Source organism: Chlamydotis macqueenii, chromosome 1 (genome assembly GCF_036417535.1).
Source record: "Chlamydotis macqueenii isolate bChlMac1 chromosome 1, bChlMac1.mat, whole genome shotgun sequence".
Classification (NCBI taxonomy): domain Eukaryota; kingdom Metazoa; phylum Chordata; class Aves; order Otidiformes; family Otididae; genus Chlamydotis; species Chlamydotis macqueenii.
Genome location: NC_141556.1, coordinates 98838551 through 98859983, shown reverse-complemented (window position 1 = coordinate 98859983; position 21433 = coordinate 98838551). Strand labels below are relative to the sequence as shown.

Sequence of the window (21433 nt, the reverse complement as noted above, 5' to 3'; positions counted from 1 at the left end):
AAAGGCTTTGCAGGCAGAACGTCTCTAGCTAATAACAGGCTATGCATGGAGTGACATTGTTAAAACACTTCCCTTTTATATCCCTAAAGGAGGAGTTTTATTGAGTTAAAATGATCCTTGAATAGCCTCTGGGCTGAACTGTAAAACACATTTGAAAAGCGTAAAATCTTTATTTATGCCAGGAATGTTTGAAACTCAAAAGACAAATGTCATTCAAAAAACCAAGCATGTCCTAGGTATTCAGTACGAAATGGGGCACAGCTGTAATAACAGTCAGTGAACCAGAGACTCCCTACATCATGTCATTAGCTCACTTTTAATAAGTCTATCTTCTTGTCCTTTTTATAAGGACCATAGGGAAAGAAAGAAATATATCATGCACCAAACATCTGTGGCTTTCTCAAATTGTCTCTCTTAGAAGACAGATCTACTTAAGGGACCTGTCTTGGGATATAGGCTGTAAAGTGCACACAACCCTTTCTAAATATGGATTTTATTTAAACAGGGAGCATCACACATCATTTGCGAGTTGCTGAGACAGTGCAGTCTGGCTTAACAGAATAAAGGCTGAACATATAAATAGCATCACAGTTCCTGCAAGTAATCAAAGACATATATTGAAATAAAGCTTGGTGTTCAACTTGGTGGTGAATTTATTCCCTTGAAGCCATAGATTTCAGGCAAATAAAATTCCAGTTCTGAGGAGATTTTAAGAACTTTGCCTGGGAGCCAAGTGAGTCTTTGCTTATAACAGTACTAAAAAATTTACTGATTCCTTCTCTGTTTTAAATGTCTATCTCCTCAAACTGAAACTAAAGAATGGCTTGAAATTTTCAATCTGCGAATGACACATGTAGATAAAGATATTACAAACCAGCTATGTCTACCCCTTAAGACTCTCCTCCCAATGATCCTAATTTCTGTACCTAGTGGTCAGTTTTATTCTCAAGTTTTTTTGAACAATTTTCATCCTGGCCTCAGAAAATAATGTAAGGAGTAAGAGCTCAGGAAGACGCACATGCAAAGTTGGGGTTTGGGGACAGAACATTCAGCCTGACATGGAGTAGCTGCTCTATCCAGGAAAATGCTATTGCAAAAAGAGGGTCACAGATTTAACCCCCTTGTTCCCACTTACTCTGTACAGGGTTTTGATTTTGCTCATTCTCTTTGCTCTGCCCCTGTGGCCCCTCTGGCCTAACCTGGACAACTGGATTTGCTACCCTCTATGGTGACCCAGACCCATTTGAATATGGTACATGGAAATTAAAGATAAAACTGTAGACAAGCTCTCTTGGGACAGCAATTAATATTCTAGAGCTTGCACAGTTCTTACAGCTAGGAAGCCCAAAGACATCTTGAAGCATAAATTATCTGTCTCCATAGTAAAACTGTACTACTGTAACGTAAACTTGTTTATAAACTAATTTGTTCAGATCAGTTCAAATCCCAAAACGGGCACTCTTCCCTTAGAGTGTCCTAATTAATTTAACATTAAAAAGTACGAAAAAACTAATTCTTAGAATAACACAAGTGTGACTATGAGGTTGCAGTAGTTTAACTGAAATGCTCACATGCAATTTGAAACTGCTTCCCCCTTGTAATCAGGGATCCTAATATTGATAGGAGCAAAGCTAGTTAGAGGAAAGTAGGTCTCAGTTTACTCATTGCTGACTCCAAGGGGGAGTACCATAGCTGTTTGCTCTCGTACCTCAGCATACAATAATGCTGTACAATACACAGATGAACAAGACTGGATCCTGCAAGCTCTCTGACAAAAAGGCTTAGAAAGGAGGCAGTAACCCACAGGCAATTTAATTAAATCAAATATCTCCCTTTAAAGCCATCTAGTCTTATGGGGGTATCTTGTAAAATAAGCCAATCCTACTGCAGTTTTCCATATTCATATATGCACAAACTTTACATGCTGTGACAAATGCTGAGAGTTTTGAGATTACCATTGCTAAATAAAAAAAGAAAAAAAAATAAATTCAATAATACTCTCCTGAATTTCTTTGAAGCAGGGATATTGAGGTTTACAGCCCCTCAGCACCCACAGACTTACTGCCTCTTCAACCTGAATAAGTGTATGGGGAGTTTACTCCCTCCAAATTTCATTGAGAAGGCCTTGCTACATGGATGAAAAGGTCAGAGTTAAAAGAGGATGGTAATTACTGATCAGTTCCTTACCTGGCTGCCGCTATCCTCTTTGCACACCATTATCACACATGGATTGAGGTGGAAAGGGGCTTCTGCAGATGACCTAGTCAAGCTCCCTGCTGTCAGCAGGGTCAGCCAGAGCAGGTTGCTCAGGATCTTGATTAGTGAGGTTTTGAACACCTCCACAGATGGAGACGTCACAATCTCTTTGGGTTACCTATTCCAGTGCTCAGTCACACTTAAGAGTAAAAAAGTTTCTTCCTACATTTAAACAGAATTTCTGGTATTTCAGTTTGTGATCATTGCCTCTTGTCCTGTCATTAAGCACCACTGAGGAGAATCTTACTCTGTCTTCTCTATACCCTCCCATCAGGCCTTTATATACATTAAAATCCACCTGAGCCTCTGCTCCTCCAGGCTGGGCAGTGCCACTTCTCTCAGCTTCTCCTCATGTTACTCTCCCTTAATCATCCTAGTGACCCTTTGCTGGTCTTGCCTCACTATATCCATGTCTCTCTTGTACCGGGCAGGGGCTAAGCTGGACACACCATATGCAGCCTCACCAGAGCTGAGTAGAGGGGAAGGATCACTTCCCTCGATCTGCTGGTAGTGCTCTTCCTACTGCAGTCTTAGATGTCCACCGGTACCTTCAAGTACTTCTGTGCAAATCTGCTTTCCAGCCAGTTGGCCTCCAGCATGTACTGGTGCACGGGGTTAGTCCTCCCCAGGTGCAGGACATACTCAGCTACAGGAATGCTAAAGATTTACATTGAACATAGCAGCTGGAGGAAGCTCACTGGAATTACAAATACAAATACTCCAAGCTTCTTCGGAGTGACAAAAATATGAACATCGAGGAAATGTTCTGTATTAAATTTTACACATCTTCTTACTCAACTTTGGGACATAGACCTAGAATAAGAATTCTTTACAAAGCAATTCAAACACCTTCTCCAGGTAAAACTAAAGCCTTTAAAGGTAATGGCCAGTGAATGCTAATTGTTTCTGACAGCTCTTAAGCAGTGAAATAAATTTTTATCATTAGGTATATACTTATATCCAGTAGACTTATATGGATTGTACTTACACAGATACCACATTTATTTGTCAGCTAGGAAGTGAAGCCCCCTTCAGGAATATAGCAAGTTTTATTTGTTATTACTCACTTTGGGGCTTCCCCAAGTTTCAATAAGCTGAGGATGCTTTCAGTATTTGTTTTTGGTTTTTTTTTTTTTAATACAATAAATACAGGGAGAACGGTATTTTTTAAACATGTCACTATCATTTTTTTTTGTGTGAGTTTATAGTTGCTAGAACTAATGCATACAAAGCTAAACAAAACTAAGCAAACAGATTTTAAATCAAACAGAACTACTTCTTGTCTGGTGAAGCTTCTCACCAGATCTCCTGGGAGGAAAGGATGGGGGTGGCACCGTGTGTGCTGGGATACCAGTGGGATGGCCAAGGCTTCCCAAGACCTACCTGACAGATCAAAATCTGCTAATGGTGCAGATTTCTGCAAGTTCTGAAACTTTTCCTTGTCTCATCTAGATTGCAAAGATCACTGCAGAGAATATGTCTGTTTAAAGTGTTGTTAAGTCACTAAGGTCCTTCTTTAAAATGTTAATCATTTTGCTCAGCATTCCTGAGTCATACCTACAACCTGTACGACAGCATGTGATACCATAAAAGCAGTGAGAAGGCAGAAAACCTGTTACTTTCCCACACAGCATCTGCAAAACATATTCAGCTCATGTATGTCCCTGACCCAACGGCTGTGTCCCACCTTGGAAAACCTCCCCCGTCATGTTTGTAAACTGATTAGTCAGTAGCATGAAAGTGCTGTCCCTACCAAATCTTGTCTTTCTTCAGTGAATTCCACACCCTATTTCCATTTAAAACCTTCTTGGGTTCCAGTGTGAGTTTTCTGCTTGCTACAGCCCAAAGGCAGTAAATGCAGAACTGCCCTGACTTGGACTGGATATCTTTTCCCTTTGAGCTTCTTATAAAGCTCCAAGCAACAGATAAGTTTCTGATCCTTACAGATAAATGCATTTTAAAGAAGTCCATAAACTGTATTCAGAAAATCCAGTGAACCCAGAATATCTGTGCCCAGACACTCCATCACGCTAGCAAGAAGGCATGTGTGGCATGGCCATCAGCCTCTCTGTGTGGCACATTTACAATGAGCATGCAACCTCCGTACCGTATTATGTATCCTCTCCTGTAGCAGCCAGTGACCCTTTCTAAACAGGGTTGATTGATGTTATTAGCAGATAACATCTGTGTGGTGCAATACACTGATGTGAGGTGAGAGCCTTCTTTGGGCAACAGCAGAACGCTTCAGTGTAATTCAGAGGAAGGGATATCAGGCAGAAACTGAAGGCATGTATTACAGTGTAATCGAAGAGTATGATCAAGAAACTAAATTAAATCAAAATGTGTACCCTTTCTATTTTACTTCCATGTCAAACGCAGAAAGACAGGCAGGAATTAGAAATATTGCAGTGTCATACCCATCTAGCCATGTTTTGCAAGAAATTTTTTTTTTTTTCCCCCAGAGATGCCTGTTCATTAACCTTCACTGGAAGAGAAGGAAAACAAAGTGCAATAAAAGCACAGAAAAACTCATACCACACAGTTGGATGGAAAAACTCAATCCATTTTCTGAAATTATTCTGAATTTCCCTCAATTCAGGGGACGAGATCTGGGCTTTACAACAGTTTGCACAGTATTTTTCTCCGTACTGCAAAATATATTAACCTTCTTGCAATCACAGCACCAGCAGAATCAGAGTCTTGATGTCCAAAACCTTACAAGTGACAATGAAGCATACTTTTCTTTTACTTCTAGACCAGGTTTGAAAACTCTCCAGGAAAATCTTACTGAGATTTTAAATTACAGACTGTAGAACTCAGAGTCACTTTAAAGGTATCAGCAAGTTTTTCAGCAACATTTAAGGTGACTCTTTTTGTGTGCGTATATATATGTATATGTAAATTAAAAATATGTGTTTGCATGAGTGTATATGATCTGCTGACATACAAAAATGGAGCTGCTATGTAAACTGACTGACTCCTAACTAACAGCTGAATTTATTTTAACACACTCTGGCAGATCTTCCAATTGCTGCATTACAGACAATTGGTACTACACACGTTCTGATCTATTAGGCTGGTACTGATTCATAGGCAGAAATGCCATTGTGTATGGTGAGAAACATGGAAATAAATGTTTATTCAATTTTCAGTGGGCCTTTGGAGCTCAGACAGCCAGCTAACATAATGCCAGTTGATGCCTGCCTTGAACTGAGTTCTTCTGAAGTAAAGAAGTACAATGTCTGATTTTTTACCACTGTCCTGGTTTCGGCAACAACCGCCAAGAGAACTGCCACAAAAATCATATTTTTGTCATTAGAAAATACAAAACATTCTGCAGTTCTGCCTTAGCCTCTTGGAAACTCACATAACTCAAAAACCAGCATTTTGGGTGGGTGCGGAACATTCTGTAGAACTGCTTTCACTAAGCTGGGATAGGCCTTGACAGTGCTTGAAAAAACCATACGGATACCGATAATTTAGGATTAAAACTGCAGCTTCACCACATCCATTGCAAAGATACAGGGCTCTCATATCAAAGCTGGCAGAAGTGAAACAGCCTGGAGTCAGGAGAGACTGAGGATACCTGGGTTATAGCGACCTTCTGTACTTCAACCCTCTCTCCAAAACTTGCAGCCTACTGACTGACATCGTTCCTTCTGCAGGCTTCTCAGGGGCTCTGTCCCCAGGATCTGTTCGGCTCTACTGAACTGTATCACTTCATGCAAATCCCCACCCACAGAACAACCCCCTAAAACCATACACCTCTCCTGCTTCCGTGAGTCCAGCAGAGCTCAGTCACTCAAGGAAAGCTTTACACAACTGGTGGACACCTCTGTCCTTGAAGGAATGCACCTAAAGTCAGAACAGCCCTAGAGTCACGACTGGCTCTTGGAGTCTTTTGGTCTCTTCCAGATCCAGCTCAGCCGTGCTTTAATTCTTTTTTGAAATGCCTGATGGTTAAACTCTTAATTATAATGTAATTTAAGATCTTCAGATTATAGAATCATAGAATGGATAGATAACAATAGATTATCTCCCTCTACCCCCAGCTCAGGTGTTTAAGTATGACATAAGCTAAAAATATGCCTCTGGTGTCTCCCTTTTGTGATCTAACCAGGAAGGGAAAACAAGAGAAACCACATTTTTGTAATTATGCTTTAAAAGATGACTCATATACATATTTAAGGTCTAATTTTGGCAATTCATAGAACTTCTAGAGGAATTCTAATATAGTAAACCAATCAGCATGATCAAGAGATAGCAGCATTAAGCCTGTAGTAACCTACACCACCTAAACGTACTTTAGCAAAAATAGGTGATGCATAAAAGTAGAAAACAAACAAACCAACAAATTGCTTAAGCAGCCTGTGGGTTGCATTGAACAAAATTGGCATTACCAGAAATGCATTGACTCTGATGCACGTCACAGGAACCGTGCGTTCCAAAACAAAATCAAAATCCACCTTGCGTTGTGGTGCAAAGGCAGCCAGCTCTGGGCCCTGGGGAAGCACTGCAAAGCAGGAGGTCTCTGCAGAGAAATTCCTTTCATTGATCTTAGAGAGTTCACACTATGGAATGTCCCCAGGTGATTTCTAACTGCAATGGTGATGAACAGGCTGAAAGGTAATATCTCTGATATAAAAAACCAGAAGAAAAGAGAGTGACTAAGCAAAGGCTTCTCAAGTTGCTGACACAAGTATTCAAAAAAAGTAACTATAACAGTAGCAAATTGTTTGGAATGGACGTAAAATGCATGCTTCAGAGATGAAGTCAATGGCTAGATGAGAAAGAGATCATGGAGAGATGTTTCAATTGGGCAGAAACACCTCTGTCTTCCCACTGCATAGTTAGACAGTCCTCCACAGCATTTGGAAAGGTACTGACTGCTGCCGGAAAACATCTGTTATCACATTTTTATGCCTCCCACCAAAGCCGATCTGTGATCTGAGGAAAAGAGATATATCCTCTACATGAAAAACATTGCAATACCATAGCTCACAAGGAGAATGTCTACTTAGAATGATGTTAACAGGGTTTGTGTTTTGAGGACAACAGAAATGCAGGTATTTTGGAGATGGGGTGTGGGATGGGAGGAGGTGGGAGCAGACTTACTGCACACAGTAAGCTTTCAGTACAAAGCTTCCTAATAGTGAATGGCATGGAGCAAAACGACAGAAATTTCAGGATCTAGTCTTTCTCTTCACTGGCAAACATTGCTCCTAAACAAATGGTACCTAAACAAACGCTAGAGAAGACTCCAGATTCTTCACATCTTTTCAGATAGATGAAATCTTGTCAAATGAGCAGCACATGGTAGAATAGCACGGCAGTGACAAAAGCTCTGATCTGACAGTCAGGGCACACTGCTGCGTGCACACAGGGCCTTGATGACTTTAATAAGTCTCCACAGAAGTAGAGCAGTCGCTTTGCACACTATCAACTACGACACCAGGACCTAATTTAGTATGCAGCTCCACACCCCCATCATGTTGGCAATAAGTCAGAGTTGGTGAGACAACTTGTAAAGGGGGAAAAAAAAAAAAAAAGCAGCAGGGTTTCAAACCTCTCTAATTTAATGCTAGCTTTTTATGTGTCTAACATCAAAGCATTTTTTCATTTCTATTTAATCAAAACTAATCACTAAGATTACTACAGTAATTTATGTTGGAGATTATCAAAATGAGTGTTTTATTAAAATCTGGTTTTATTAATAAAACACATTCTAGCTAAGGAATCATATGAGCTTGCTATTAGAAACTATTAAGTGGGGACTGGGAGTTAATCATAACAGTCATGCTGCCAGGTCCTTTGACAGCAACACACACTGGGCTTGTTTCTGCTTTTACTTTTACTAGCATATTCAAGTCAATTAGTTACCCTAGCACAGGAGCAGTCAGAGTAACTCCTGTAAAACAGGGAAAGGAAACAAAGGTACATACATCTCAGTAGTTTTGAACAAAGGAAGGGTAATCAGAAGGAGACTCACCAGCCTGATTAGTTGTGATGCTGACAGCAGCAAATTGTCTGGAAAGTGTACTCAAGTCAGATACCCCGTTGACTGCATCGATCTCAAAAGTGTAATTGGTGTGTGCCAAAAGGTCCACTACTGTCACTGTGGTGTTGGTGAGTCCAGTTTGACGTGGTAAGAATCGCACATTGTCGCTACACGGCTCACACATCTTTATGTTTCCTCCACATTTTTTGCAAATGATGTTGAAAGTGACATCTTTCCGACCTCCAGTGTCAAGAGGCCAGGTCCAGTCCAGGATAACAGATGTCTCATTGATGTTAGAGATAACATTTCTTGGAGCAGATGGTGGTCCTATAAAAGGAAATATGGAATCATAGGGATGAGAGTTTCTGTAGTGCTCTAAGATGGGAGTAACAAGGGTGCAAAAATATAAAAATCAAAACCATAAAAAACCAAACTCTTCTAGTTATTTCCTGTAGAGAGTCCTAAATATTTCACTGGACGACAGACTTAGACTACTGAGGACCATGTTTTCTTATAGACAGACAGTAGCCTCAAGGTGCAGTTCAAGATTGAGGGCTGAAAATACCGGTAGTAATTGAAAAGTCCTACCTCTCCTTCTCAGGTCTGACAAAGAACAAGGAGAAGAAAATGAAAACAGAAAGACATAAACCCAGCCCACCAATTTTTGGTAGCCTGTCCAACATGTAAGAAGACACGGGAGGCAGCGGATGGCTGACTGCAATGGGACATGGGAGGAAGCAAGCAAGCTGCTGAGATACGGATGGAGGAGCAAGAATGACAGCCCCGAGCATAATGATGCTACTCACTGGTGCAAGCCATGGATGGAGGGTCTTTCTCAGAGCGAAAGTAATTCTTTTCACACCTGCAGTTCAGAGATGCATCTTCGTAGGTAGAGCTGTGAGGTGGGCATTTGGCACACTTCACGTTACCGGCAGAGGCTTTGTAGAACCCAGGTCGACAAGCTGCAAAGTAACAAGAGTATAGTTTTAAACTCCATGGACATCTCCTTGATTTTAAGATGCAACTTCGTTACTGCCCTGGGACCTATCCATATGTAGATCACATTTTTCAGATGTTTGTGGACTAGAAATTTTTCTCATACTGAGAAACCTGATGGAAATAAAACCCTTGGTAGAATGGAGCTCTTCATGCATCAACTTGGATTTGCATTTAATTTTTCCTGGAAAACAAAACAGTGTATTGCACCACTAAGACGAAACATCATCTATGTTCATTTTGAGAACTGCACTTATTTTTCTTCTCTTCTAGTTACTTTAGCAAAATATTTGCCCTATTTTTCATAAGAAGCTAACTTTATCCTCTCTCTGCTGCCAAGGTTTGCTTACTGTCTCTTCAGTTTAGCAGGACTAAGCAAGCCAATATTAAAGAAAATAATTGAATAGATCTGTCACTACTCAGGTTTCTGAACGACTATCCATCAGGCTCAATGAGCTGCTTCCGATACTATCAGGAACTTGCATGGTCTGTATGAGAAGGATGTTTTTTATATTAACCCAGTCCTCTAGTGATGGTGCTTGAACCACAAAAGCTGCTTCTGAAAAACTCTGGATGGTGGTGTTTCATTAACACCAGCAAACTCCCTCTGTTTTGGCTTCTGTTGTGTTTTAGACTGATTGAGGGCCATGTTTACATCAGAAGACAACAGCCTTTGAAGTAAGTCACAGAAATTAACAATTTAGCAATAAATTTTTATGAAAAACCCATGCAGTGAAATAACACTGTTGACTTCTTTCCACCAAGATGATACCACCGTCTGAAAATTCAAAACAAAAAAAAGAGACAAAAATAGATAAGAATCAGCAGACTCTACTGTTTAGCTGTTGTTTCCCCCAAGACATGCATCCTTCTCCAAATGGAATTTACCAAGTAAAATTATTCTGGCTGACACTGGTCACCCACAGGTCTGTACTCATACCTACAACAACCCAAGAAACACACACAAACAGACAACGTAACAAAAGGTAGCACATCTTAAAATGCATTCACCTTTTGCTACTGTTTGGTTCCACAGCAAACACTGCTCAATGCACAAGCATACTAGGAAAAATTCTATACGTTCTCATTCCGAATATAACGTTTAAAAAAAAAAAAAGTAATACAAATTAAAACACAACTTCTTTTTGCGTCTGGAGCCCAAACAGTAAAGTTTAGATAAAATTGTCCCGGACCTGGCACTGAATTAAATGCTAACTTGAAGCCAAAAAAAAAAAAAAAAAGGGTTCATCAGTCTTAGTGTAAGCCTAAACAGGGACACACTTTTCAGTTTTGCTTATGGAGACGAACTGATTTCTAAACCTTGTATAAAACCCAGGATACAAGACTATGTGGTCTTTTTTGTCCATTCACGCACTGCCCAAATAGAAAAGTGTTTGGATGGGCAGCCTGAGGTGGAAAAAACATACAAATAAAAATCCCAGCATCTTTGTAAGTGACGGAGGAGAGAGGGAAGCTGCAGCATTAAACTGAATGTCCAGCTTCCATGTTATCGTCCATAACCAAAAGCTAACGGAGTATCTGGGTTAGGCAAATTTGCTGATTGTTTCCTGGTGCCAAACACCTGAGTGAAACGCACTGGCAAGCAGAGAGAGAACAAACCCCTGCACAGTTATATGTCCTATTCTGAAACATCTTAATGAAGGAAAGCCTCCTCACACTGCATTGAACACAGTGTGAGAAGCATGAAACGTTTCACAAGGAAGCGCTAATCTCAGCCACTCTTCCACACTTCGCAGCCCTTGCAAACCAAGGCGCCTGCCTGCAGCTGCTACCTCCGACTTCCATGCTAGCAAAGCAGCTGGGAAAGACACCTCCCGCTCCAAGATCTCTCTTGCAAGCCCTGAGGAAACGATCCCGAGTTTAAGCCTCCGAGGTGTGGGCGCAACAGGCGATTTGTGAGAGCGGAATTGCTAAAAATGACTCCGTGTTGAAGTTGACAGAGCCTAACGCCAACCTGCCTGATCTGGCACAGCCTGCTGTCCTACAGTCAGTGTTTCTTGTGTCCCCTTGAAGGCTGCAAGAGTCTTTGTGGATTTCTGTTTAACCTGAGGAAATAAAGGAAACCTCAGCCCCTCTTCAGGATCTCCACTAGGACATAATGCAGCAGGAAACAGAGTTGGGTTCTTTGGTTTTGTTGTTGATATTGTTCCAGTGTTTCAAGACTCAAGAAAAAAAAAAGGAACAAGACAGAGGAGCATGCAGGAAGCAGCCTGGCAATATGATATCAGGCCTTTTCTTTTCAAGAGGGACAGGGATTTCATTGTTTTGCACTTCTGCTATCGTGGTACAGAGTGAGCAGCCAGAGCAGGGGGATGAGCCAGTCAGATCTCTGCTGGCCCAGTATGCCCCAGCAAGGGCATACCAATCTTGTGTCTTCCCCTCAGGCTGTTTTGTGCTTTCTGTCTTTGTCTGTCAGACCAATTTAAGATTATTTATAACTGCAGCCTGAAGGACAAAAAAAAAAAAAAAAAAAAAAGGCAGTTATATTTGAAATTGAAGCTTGGAAAGGGGGGTGCCAATAGAAAATAATGCCAATGTACTTACTATTATTATTCTTTTCCTAGTCATTTCTTAATTCTGATATATAACAGAAAAAAAATGAAGCCTTTACTTCAAACAGCATTCATCTTTTTAATGTCAGAAAAATTGGATTACATGAACTGATGGAAGAAGGCTTATCTTTTTGAGATGAACACCACAGCTTTGGTTTCAGTCAGGTTGGAAATGAAAGAACTAGCATAGAAAGTCTTCACAGAATCTGTAATTTCAGCACAGGAACCAGGTGTGAACAGCAGTTGCTTTTTCTCAACATTTCTTCTAGAGGCTAAGACATTTTCCTTTCCCTCACTGGAAGAACGATGCAAGAGGAAATAGATACAATGGGCTGGGAAGAAAAACTTCTTGGCACACTAAAAGTAAAGGAAACCTTGAGAGTTTCTACATACATTATATAAACTGCATGACAAGGCTTTTAAGAAGGTCTCCTCAAGTCAGATGCTTGGTACCTGTTGGCTCCGGTGACTGCCGTGATATCTCCAAACTGCAATATTATTTTAAAACTGTATACAGTCTGACCTCAATCTCTTTTATTTGAGTGTGAGTCACACTGACTTTATTGAAGTCACCTACTGGTAAGAATTTCAAGACTGCAGTTGTCTTTGTTACCATATGAAAATGAATTTCCTTAAGCTATGACTGATGACTCTGCCTCAGAGAGAGAGAGCAGGGAAAGTTATTTCAGTGAAAGAAAAACAAATGCATGTAGCAATCTATGGCAGCTACTGCTTAAATAAATGTGACTGTCTTTTCAACAGCAAAGTGAATTTTGCCTCTGTTTGACTAATTTGTTTGAAATGAAAACATGGTCCTGATTAAAGGTTCAATGATTCATTTCAATTTGAATTAATTTTAAATTAAAATATAAAGCTGCTAGTAAATAGGAGCATTTTAGTATTCAGAGCCTGCAGCCCCTATACACATAGCAATATCACCAATTCTCAGCTGTAAATACCAACTAATGACCTGAGCCGCCGCTGCCTGAGCTGATGACTTCCCAGCTCTGGTACTCCAGGTCTGACGGGGCCTATTTCCCCGCACAAGGTCAAAGCAACTCTTTATTTGAAAAACGAGTCGCCCTCCCTGGTCCTACAGGAACTCTGCTTTTTGTGCTCTGAATAGAGGTGCCGTGCTTTGGAGCAGGGCTCAACCATGGCAACGCAGAGGAAGCAGATATATGCAGCCATGAAACTGGGCCTGCAATGGGCAGCACCCACCAAGCAAAAGAGTGTTTCCTTCCTTTGTTCCTCTGCCGTTCAATAAAACGGCCCAAGGGAAAAATGCTACTGTGTTTCTAAACAACACCATTTAGAAAAGAAGGGAATTCAGTCATAAACCCGTACAGCTCACGGATCCTTTAACATTTCTGCATCACATGCATTAGCAAGATGGAGGACAGCAACCCTGGGATAAACCTCCTGTCCCTGAACCCTGCAGAGAGGACAGAGAAGCATCCTCCACGCATGTGGTCTGTCTTAGAGGGGCTCTGCAAACCACTTCCATGGTCGCCTGTGAAAATGGCACGCCAATGAGCAGCAGCGGAGGTCCTCACGCTGAACCTGAAGCCACAGGATGACCTTTGGCTGTGCAGGTGTGCTGGGAAGTGAACGCTACCAACCAGCTCACCTCCATGACCACGTAGAGCCCTATCTCTTTGCAATGTTCTTAAGTTTCTTTTAAAAGCATTTACGTGGCTCTTTTTTCTCATTACATGTACTGTGGTCATGCTCTGGAGATGCCAAAAGCAGTATGTTCATGACCAGTAACAAAACTGCACATTCACCCACCCATACATACACGCACACATGCAAAATGAGATGTAACACAGCTGTCAGCTTGTCAAAACGGATGGCCTAACAGGCAGCATAGATTAACCTTACAAATCTTTCAAGACCCTTTTATTTTCTTTGGGCAAGTAATTTCTTCCCTATCTTGTGCTTGTTTACTTCTTGGAGAAACAACAAAAGGGTAAAAATCATGATTAACTTTAAACAAAGATTTCAAAACTGTTAATTCCACACTTCTGTCACAAATTATATCCAGCCATATGTGTTACTCTTGCTATATTAAAAATAACTCTCTCTCTCTCTCTCTCTCTCTCTCTCTCTCGACAATATAGTTCTGGCTCAGATACATGTAGTGTAGGAAATGAAGGTAGAATTCTGCCCTGAAGACATCCTGCCTTCTGAAAATGTCTCATTTTTTGCTCCCTTGTTCACTACGGCACCCTGCTCAGCAGGAAATAATACTTTATTATGTAGGTTTCCTGCAAAATCCCTTAGGGCAAGGGAACTATCTTCAGCAGCTCTCATTGTCCATAAATATATGAAAAGCCACATAATCTATGGTATTACATATGTGTTCATCTCCACCCTCTCCTGGGCCTCTAGGTACCTTCTTGCACACCCTCCTAGCCCAAACAGGCTTCTAAAAATTACAGTGTTGCGGAAATAAAAATTTACAATTATTCTTAGCATTCTTTGTATTCTTACATTGTCATCCCTGTAGTCTTCAGCACACTATACATAATATCTGAAATAATTACAGAACAGGTAGCGCTGGAACCAGCAGCAGAAGCAACACAGTCATTTTTGCAAAGCGTTATAAACAAATCAATAAAATCTCACATCGTGTTTTCTGTGCACGAGACATACTTTTTACTCTGAAAACGCAGGCATAAAATTAGAAGTTGCATTTTAAAAACGCAAGTGAATTCTCACCACTCCTTTCATTATTAGCTGTGCAATAGCTCTGGAAAAATGCAACTGTTTGTTACCATAACTTACCTTTAGGGGGAAAAACTACTGCAGAGGGAAATATGCATCATGTGTACTTTTGCATCTCTAGACTGGAAAATACAGTAATTGGCCAAAGCCGCTGACAGTTCTGGAGAACTACTGCAACTGCCCACTGCTCGAAGAAATCAAGAATTAACAAAACTGGCGCAATTTCTTTCCTATCACTAGATCTCCTCCAACAGTAAGAGGGCAATAATCTGAGGGCTCGGGAAATAATTTCTCTCTCTCTCCAGCCCTGTCCTACCCCCCAGCCTTTGTGCTGGCAGGATGGACTGCACGGTATGCACGGGGCAAGGATTCAGTGGAATGTGACACTGAAATGCCTCTAGAAAAACACTCTTTGGAATGAGCACTTTTCATTTTTTACACCTGAAAGCTGCTGCTAGCACAAAAACCATATTCAGTAGTATTTAATCTTACTCATGAGTAAATTTCTGCTTTTCCTCCCCACTTCATATTTTATAGTGATCTGTGACCTTAACATATTTTAATCAGATGCTTTTTAAATTGGCTTTACTCCCAGGTCAAGTCATTCAGGAGAAACAATTCCTGTTCTTTGTTTAATAACTGTTACTGGCAGACATATTAATTATATGTACATAAGAGATAGCTTTATCCTGAGGGAATAACACTGCACCTTTCAAACGCAGTCTGTAATAGCTCCACGCTACGCCTTGCAGGCTTCTGCATCTCTTTTCATGAAGTGCATTACAGCCATGATTGCTACCAGCAATACTGTTGAAAGTGCAATGTCAAAGATAGCAAAAATGTTTTCACTTGTGGGCACACAAATATCTTGTTTCAAAATGCATACGGCATTTCAGGTTCTCTGCAGGCAGTTCTGGGGAAAAGAAATATTTCATTATTAGGAAAACATTGAGAACCACAGCCTTGATTCAGAATTAAAGCAAAATAAACAAAGTTCTACCTTAATTCCACCCATACTTAGTGAATCACTTAAGAAAGTATTCAAGTGGGGAATTTAATAAACTCGTGTTATAAGCACTGTCCTTCACTTTCCCTAAACAATATGTTTTCCCGAAGCAGAGCCTGGACACATTGAGACACATTAAGCTATCATTTTGTCAGACAAAGAAATGCTATGTTCTGCTTTTTGAAAAACTTAATTTAATCCACACAGAGATGAAAAATAACATCCTAATTCAGAAGCGCTGTAAAAAAAAAAAAAAATCTAAATTAAAGAAATACCCCCCAAAAGCCACCACCATCAACTTGAACAGGAAAGAAAAGGTTGCACAAACACACACAAGGAATCTGTAAGTTTTAAATGACCATTTGGCAAGGATAAAAAGTAAAGAGATACCTCTTCCTTGAACTAAAATTACACTAGGGACTCCTCAAAGGCAAACTAGACATAGGACCCCAACAGCTTCAAATAAAAAATATTTTCTAACATCAGTCTGAGTGCCACAAAGGGACAAGAATGATACCACCCTGGTTTAGTCTTTCCTCAAACTGGCCCTCTCTATGCCAGAAATTTTAAAAAAACAAAATCACAAACAAGAACAGCCAACTGACCCCGCCCCCAAGCAAACCAAACAGACCTGGTAGACACGGCAGCCCCTGTCCCACAGGACACAAGCTCTGGGGAAGATGTTTCCTTTCCAGCTCAGTGGAAAGATCAAGATAGTGCCTGGTAATCCTCCCGGGTTAGATTTAGCTAATAAATGAAAACCAACTTTCATAAATTGGGAATGTTTCTGTATTTTCCCTGTGCTTGAACTAGGCTAGATTAACAGGTTAACAACATGAAAGGTAACATAAATAAAGAAGAACAAATGAATCGTCATACAGATTCCATCTAGCCGCGGCACGCACCCTGGTGCCTATCTTGCATCTAATGGTAGCACCGTAGGAAAGTGCAAGAGAAAGGCCAATAGCAGATGATAATTTGCCATCCCTCATTGCTGCACCCTTATCCGTACAACCTAGATTTTATTTCACAGACCTGGAAGCCCAACGTTCAATATATCTGCTAATTTATTTTTTAACAAAGATTAATTATGATAATCCTCCATTGTACTGTTCTTCATGTAGAATATCCAATGTTTTTTGGCTAATTATTGGTCTCAAGGAACTTCTCTGACATTCCTCTCCAGTCTGGGCAGTCAATGTGAAGCAAAAAATACATCTTTCCTTCAGTTTACCTTCAAATTGGGTAGCCTTTTAGCCAAATCAATGTATCCTTGGGGTTTTTTTGTTATGGGACAGGGAGAACAGCTGCTCCTGATCTACCCTCTCTAAGCCATTCCATACCTCACAAAGATCTAGCATGAACTTATCTTGTGTGTGGTGAACAATCACAAACTTTTAAATCAGGTTTTATAGGAATATCTTCTCTGCCTTTGAATATACTCATCTCTACTTCTGCAGTGTCATTTATAAGGTGGAAAATGCTCTTACTCTTTTTGTAACACTTCTGATGAAACAGATTCATTTATGTATTGGACTACATTTTATCTCTTACTCTGTTTCTAACGCCTTTGGGGCTTTGCTTTGTTTTTTATTTCCAGCAATCTATTGACCAGCCTTACCTCTCCCAGTTGTCTGTGTCAACACATATATCCCAAGCCAAAACAGTTAATTCAGAGGTCTAAGAAGTCTGCATTTTCTCTCTCGGAGGGAGGGAAGATGATTTTGCATTTACTGAGGCTGAACGTTCTTTCGCAACTTTCCACCCTTGCTAAGGCAATACAGGAGAGTGCTGCTGTCCCCATTTTGCAGGTGAAAAAAATAATGCAGAACAGGTTCCAAACCCAATGTTCTTACTTCCAGTGACACCTCCTAATCAAAATGCTGCCTGGTGGGTTGTGTGATGTTACAAAGAACTCAGCCCAGCTCCCCAGTGACATAGGTCCACTCCTGCAATTAGCATGAATTAGTACTTCTGTTAGTAGTCTCAGCAGAGCTGTCAGATTAATTGGAAAAGAAATTTAACAAATGCCTTTCCCCTTAGAGTTATTATTTCAGGTCAGGGTTGAGGCATATTGATTGAGCAGCATGGGGGTAGCTTATGTTCCTTACCGCCTTGCTGAACCTGTTTTCTTGATAAAAAGAGAGGACTTTGGTTTCCGGAGCTGTTAATCCGGTACTTGTCAAGAGCAGCCCAGTGACACAAAAAAAGATAATCAGTTTTATAATACTGAAATATTCCAGCTGCTGGTTAAAAAAAAAAAAAACCAAAAAAAACCAACAAACAAACAAACAAAAACAAAACAAAACAAAAAACCCTCAATTAATGGCCATTGGCTAGAATATCTGTATATTCATTTCTCATGACTCTCACTTTCTCACACCTCAAAGTTCGTTCTTTCAGTTTATCTCTAATTTGCAAAGGTATCCAAAAGATAGCACAGTTTCCCCAATTTTAAGATATTTCTGAATTCAATCACTGGAGGCAAGACATGGCTAGATGCATGCAAGTCTTAAGGTTTAGGAAGCAAGTACTGGAGATGCTATACTGTGCTCCCTTACCAAAAAAAACCCCAAACCAAATAAACAAAAAAAAAAAACCAAACCCCAAAAGTTGGCATTTTTAAGGATTCAGATTAACAGGAGACAAAAAGCTAGAATTGTGTAGCCATGCCTCATTCAGTGAGGGCTACTGAATCCCTTACTCTTAGTTTCACTTCCAACCATTGACATATTGCTGCTGGAAGTCACTGAGAGATGGTGCTGGGAAAGGGAAGCTCTTAAGAAGAGAAATGGTCCTGCAATAGCAGGCGCTTAAACCTGTTTGAAAAAAATTCCTATGGTTTAAGCTGCTGTCATTACTTGCTGACATAAGTCTGGGATGTAATTTAGTGGATCAGAACACGGTTGTAATTTGTAACAGTGTACAAGAAACAGCCGGTGAATCTACATAAGTGTTTTAGTTCAGACTGGAGAGCGCTTTTAAAGCAAAATCCCCATTCTCCCCTCTTGCCATGATCTGGTTCACAACGCAAAGTGTCTCCAGAGCACACGAACAGGCACACTGGATGACATACTCCCTGCTACAGGGAGTCTACTAGACTGGACCAGAGACGTTCAGGAGTATAACGCGCTGAAATGGTTACGGTATTGGCACAGGGTCCATCATACAAACTGCTTAACACTACTGATCTGCTCCTACTTGGCCACACTACTTGCTAATGTAGACTTAATTCAATATTTTTAGATATGTCCATAAGAACAAAGATTGAAAAATCCCTTGTAATGGAAAAAAAATTGATTGTTTTATTATTGGAAAGCCATTAAACATATAACCACAAATAAACAGACATTATGATTTGTATATTACCATATTTAACAGGAGGTGGAATATGCACAAAGAGAGGTTTCAGTGATTACTAAAGAAAGGCTTTAACCAGAACACCAAAACATTACGGCTTCATCATCGTCATAACAACCTCTCCTCTTCATGTGCCTTTTTCACTGCCTGTATTTTTATCCTTCCAGTGGAAAGCTTGAAAATTAAACAGCTACGGCCTCTGGGGACATCTGCACACTGACAATCTTCTAACAGCTGAAAGGAAAAGCCCAAGGCTTTTGCAAAACTATCTAACCACTCAAGTGCAGTAAATTATACACTGTATGCTTTAGCTTTTATCTGGACTTCCTTGGTATTTCGCCTTTTTAAAAGAGAACTCTTAATTACTTAACATGCATTTTCTATGCATGTATTAAAAATGTCTAGTCTTTGCAGGGTAAGCAATTATCTGCTGAACAAAAACCCAATTAAATGCAAATTAAAAAAACCCGCACAGTTCAGCATTTTTATTCACTAGCCTGATACCTGTGTGAATTCAAGGGAGGTAGAAATCTCAGCTGTTTAGAAAACAAAGAATTTGATGTATTGCATTTTACAGGGTGTTTGCTACAGAATTAAATTTCTCCTTACAGTAGGGAAGCTTTACAAACAGTAACAGCAACAAGAACTCAATATTCTTCAAATGCATTTACTTTGCAACGCAGAAATTTCATTGGAAGGGAAAGAAAACTGTTTCCAGTATTGCATTTTGTATATATTTTCTTTAAAAAATGATACTGTGTTCTAGCATAAAACACCACATGTTCAATGAACAGTTTTAAATTTCACTGAAGCTCAACACTACCAGCAAGTTAACACCACTGCATTTTATTGGGAAAAGAACTGAGTAACAGCATTAAAATATATTTCATGACTCTACATTGTTTTATACAAAAGCTTTTGCTGTATAGACATGATAACATTTTCTGATGGAAGGAAGAATGTTGAAGCACAAAGGATTTAACTAACCATTGTTTTTATTTTAATTTTTCCACTTCTTGCTTTAACAGTTCAAAAGCAGAAATCAAGGAGGCTGAAAGGCCATACAAACCCCTCAAAAGCTGAAAGCATTTAGGTAAATCCACCAGGAGAAATGAAATTCTCCATCTATCAGTACCAAAAGATGGAGAAGGGTTGTGGTGGTTTCCTACTGGTGGCTCTTCCTACTAGGAATATTCCCACCCACTACCATTAGAATCCTTCGGAGTTGCCTAAGACTCTTGAGCCACACAGTCTGCAAGTTAAGTTGAACTAATTTTTCTACTTCATCTTGGAAACAGGGAAGTCAAGTTACGGCTGGTTACTTTGCTTAGCAAAACTCTGATCAGAGTTCTGTTTCTAAAAGACCTGTTTTACTACTTCTGACCAAATCAGGTCATAAAACCTGATGGAACGTTTGATAATGAAGTAAATTATATGGTAGGATATTGAACAAAAATTCAATTTTACTGGGTCAGGGCAGCCCATTGCTGTCGAGATTATAAGTGATATACCATCACTGTGATGTATATAAAACACAGGAAATTGTTGCATATTAATAGAATAGTAGTTTAATCAGCCCTCTGAAGAATATCCAATATATTCAAGCACAGACATATTTTGATCTAGTTGTAACTGTAGTGAAAGGCCTATATTTTACCATTTAATAAAGCCTCTTAAATCTTCTATTATGTGCAAAAATTAAAACAAGTTACAGCCATAGAAAGTAGAGCAAATCTCAAGACAATGAAAAAAGGTTTTATTCTTTGTTGGCTAAGTCACATATTCAGTACTTGTATTTACTTGTATTAAAGAAGTATTTCTTTATATTGTTTTAAAGAACAAAAATGCATCTAGAAGGAAGCACTCTGCACACTCTAAACATACAGCCAAATAGTACAAAATAACACATAAAACCAAACAATATTATGTTTGTTGTGTCCAAGAGACTGAACACAAAATATTTGTTTTATTGCTAACTGAAGCTAAATAAATCAGTTCAGATAACTGAAAAATATTATTCTCAGATTGCTTTTGGCAAGGCTACAACAAAAGTATAACCAAGCCTTCTATTTGTTTTTCTTGCACCATCCTGTATGCCATACAGCAAGAAACTCTCTCCCTGCTCTGATTCTTAAAAACTTCCTTGCAAAGCCTGGGGCATCCAGAAGTTCAAGACAAAGCACAAATGCAGAGTGCAAAGGCACAGAGCCTCACTGACCACAGCATCGCCCGCCTCGGAGCACATTTCTGAACACACTCTCAGCAGTCCTACACAGCAACAGCCAGTAAAGGATAGATGACCTCAACACTATTTACCATGGGGTATATATCATATTTCTAACCACACCAAGAATTATGCTGTTGAACATAAACAGAGTAGCCAAACTGATAGATCGAAATCTACCCCTGAGGTAAAGGCTGTGCAAATCGGTTAGATCATATACAAGCTTCCCGGCCACAGCTAGAGCTCCCAGCCTCATGCTGGGATGCTGCGTGCGTCACAGGCAGGAGCCA

General features: G+C 40.0%; 1 protein-coding gene across 3 annotated transcripts in view; it reads right to left on the bottom strand.

The window, feature by feature from the left end:
• EPHA3 (EPH receptor A3) overlaps window positions 1-21433 on the bottom strand; it is a 234182-nt gene that overhangs the window by 69888 nt on the left and 142861 nt on the right. For all 3 annotated transcript variants that reach the window (XM_086763042.1, XM_086763049.1, XM_086763056.1), the window contains 2 exons: window positions 9061-9216; window positions 8246-8581 (listed from right to left, as the gene is read on the bottom strand). In XM_086763042.1, the coding sequence (XP_086619168.1) occupies window positions 8246-8581; window positions 9061-9216 (492 nt within the window). The remainder of the gene's footprint in view (window positions 1-8245; window positions 8582-9060; window positions 9217-21433) is intronic.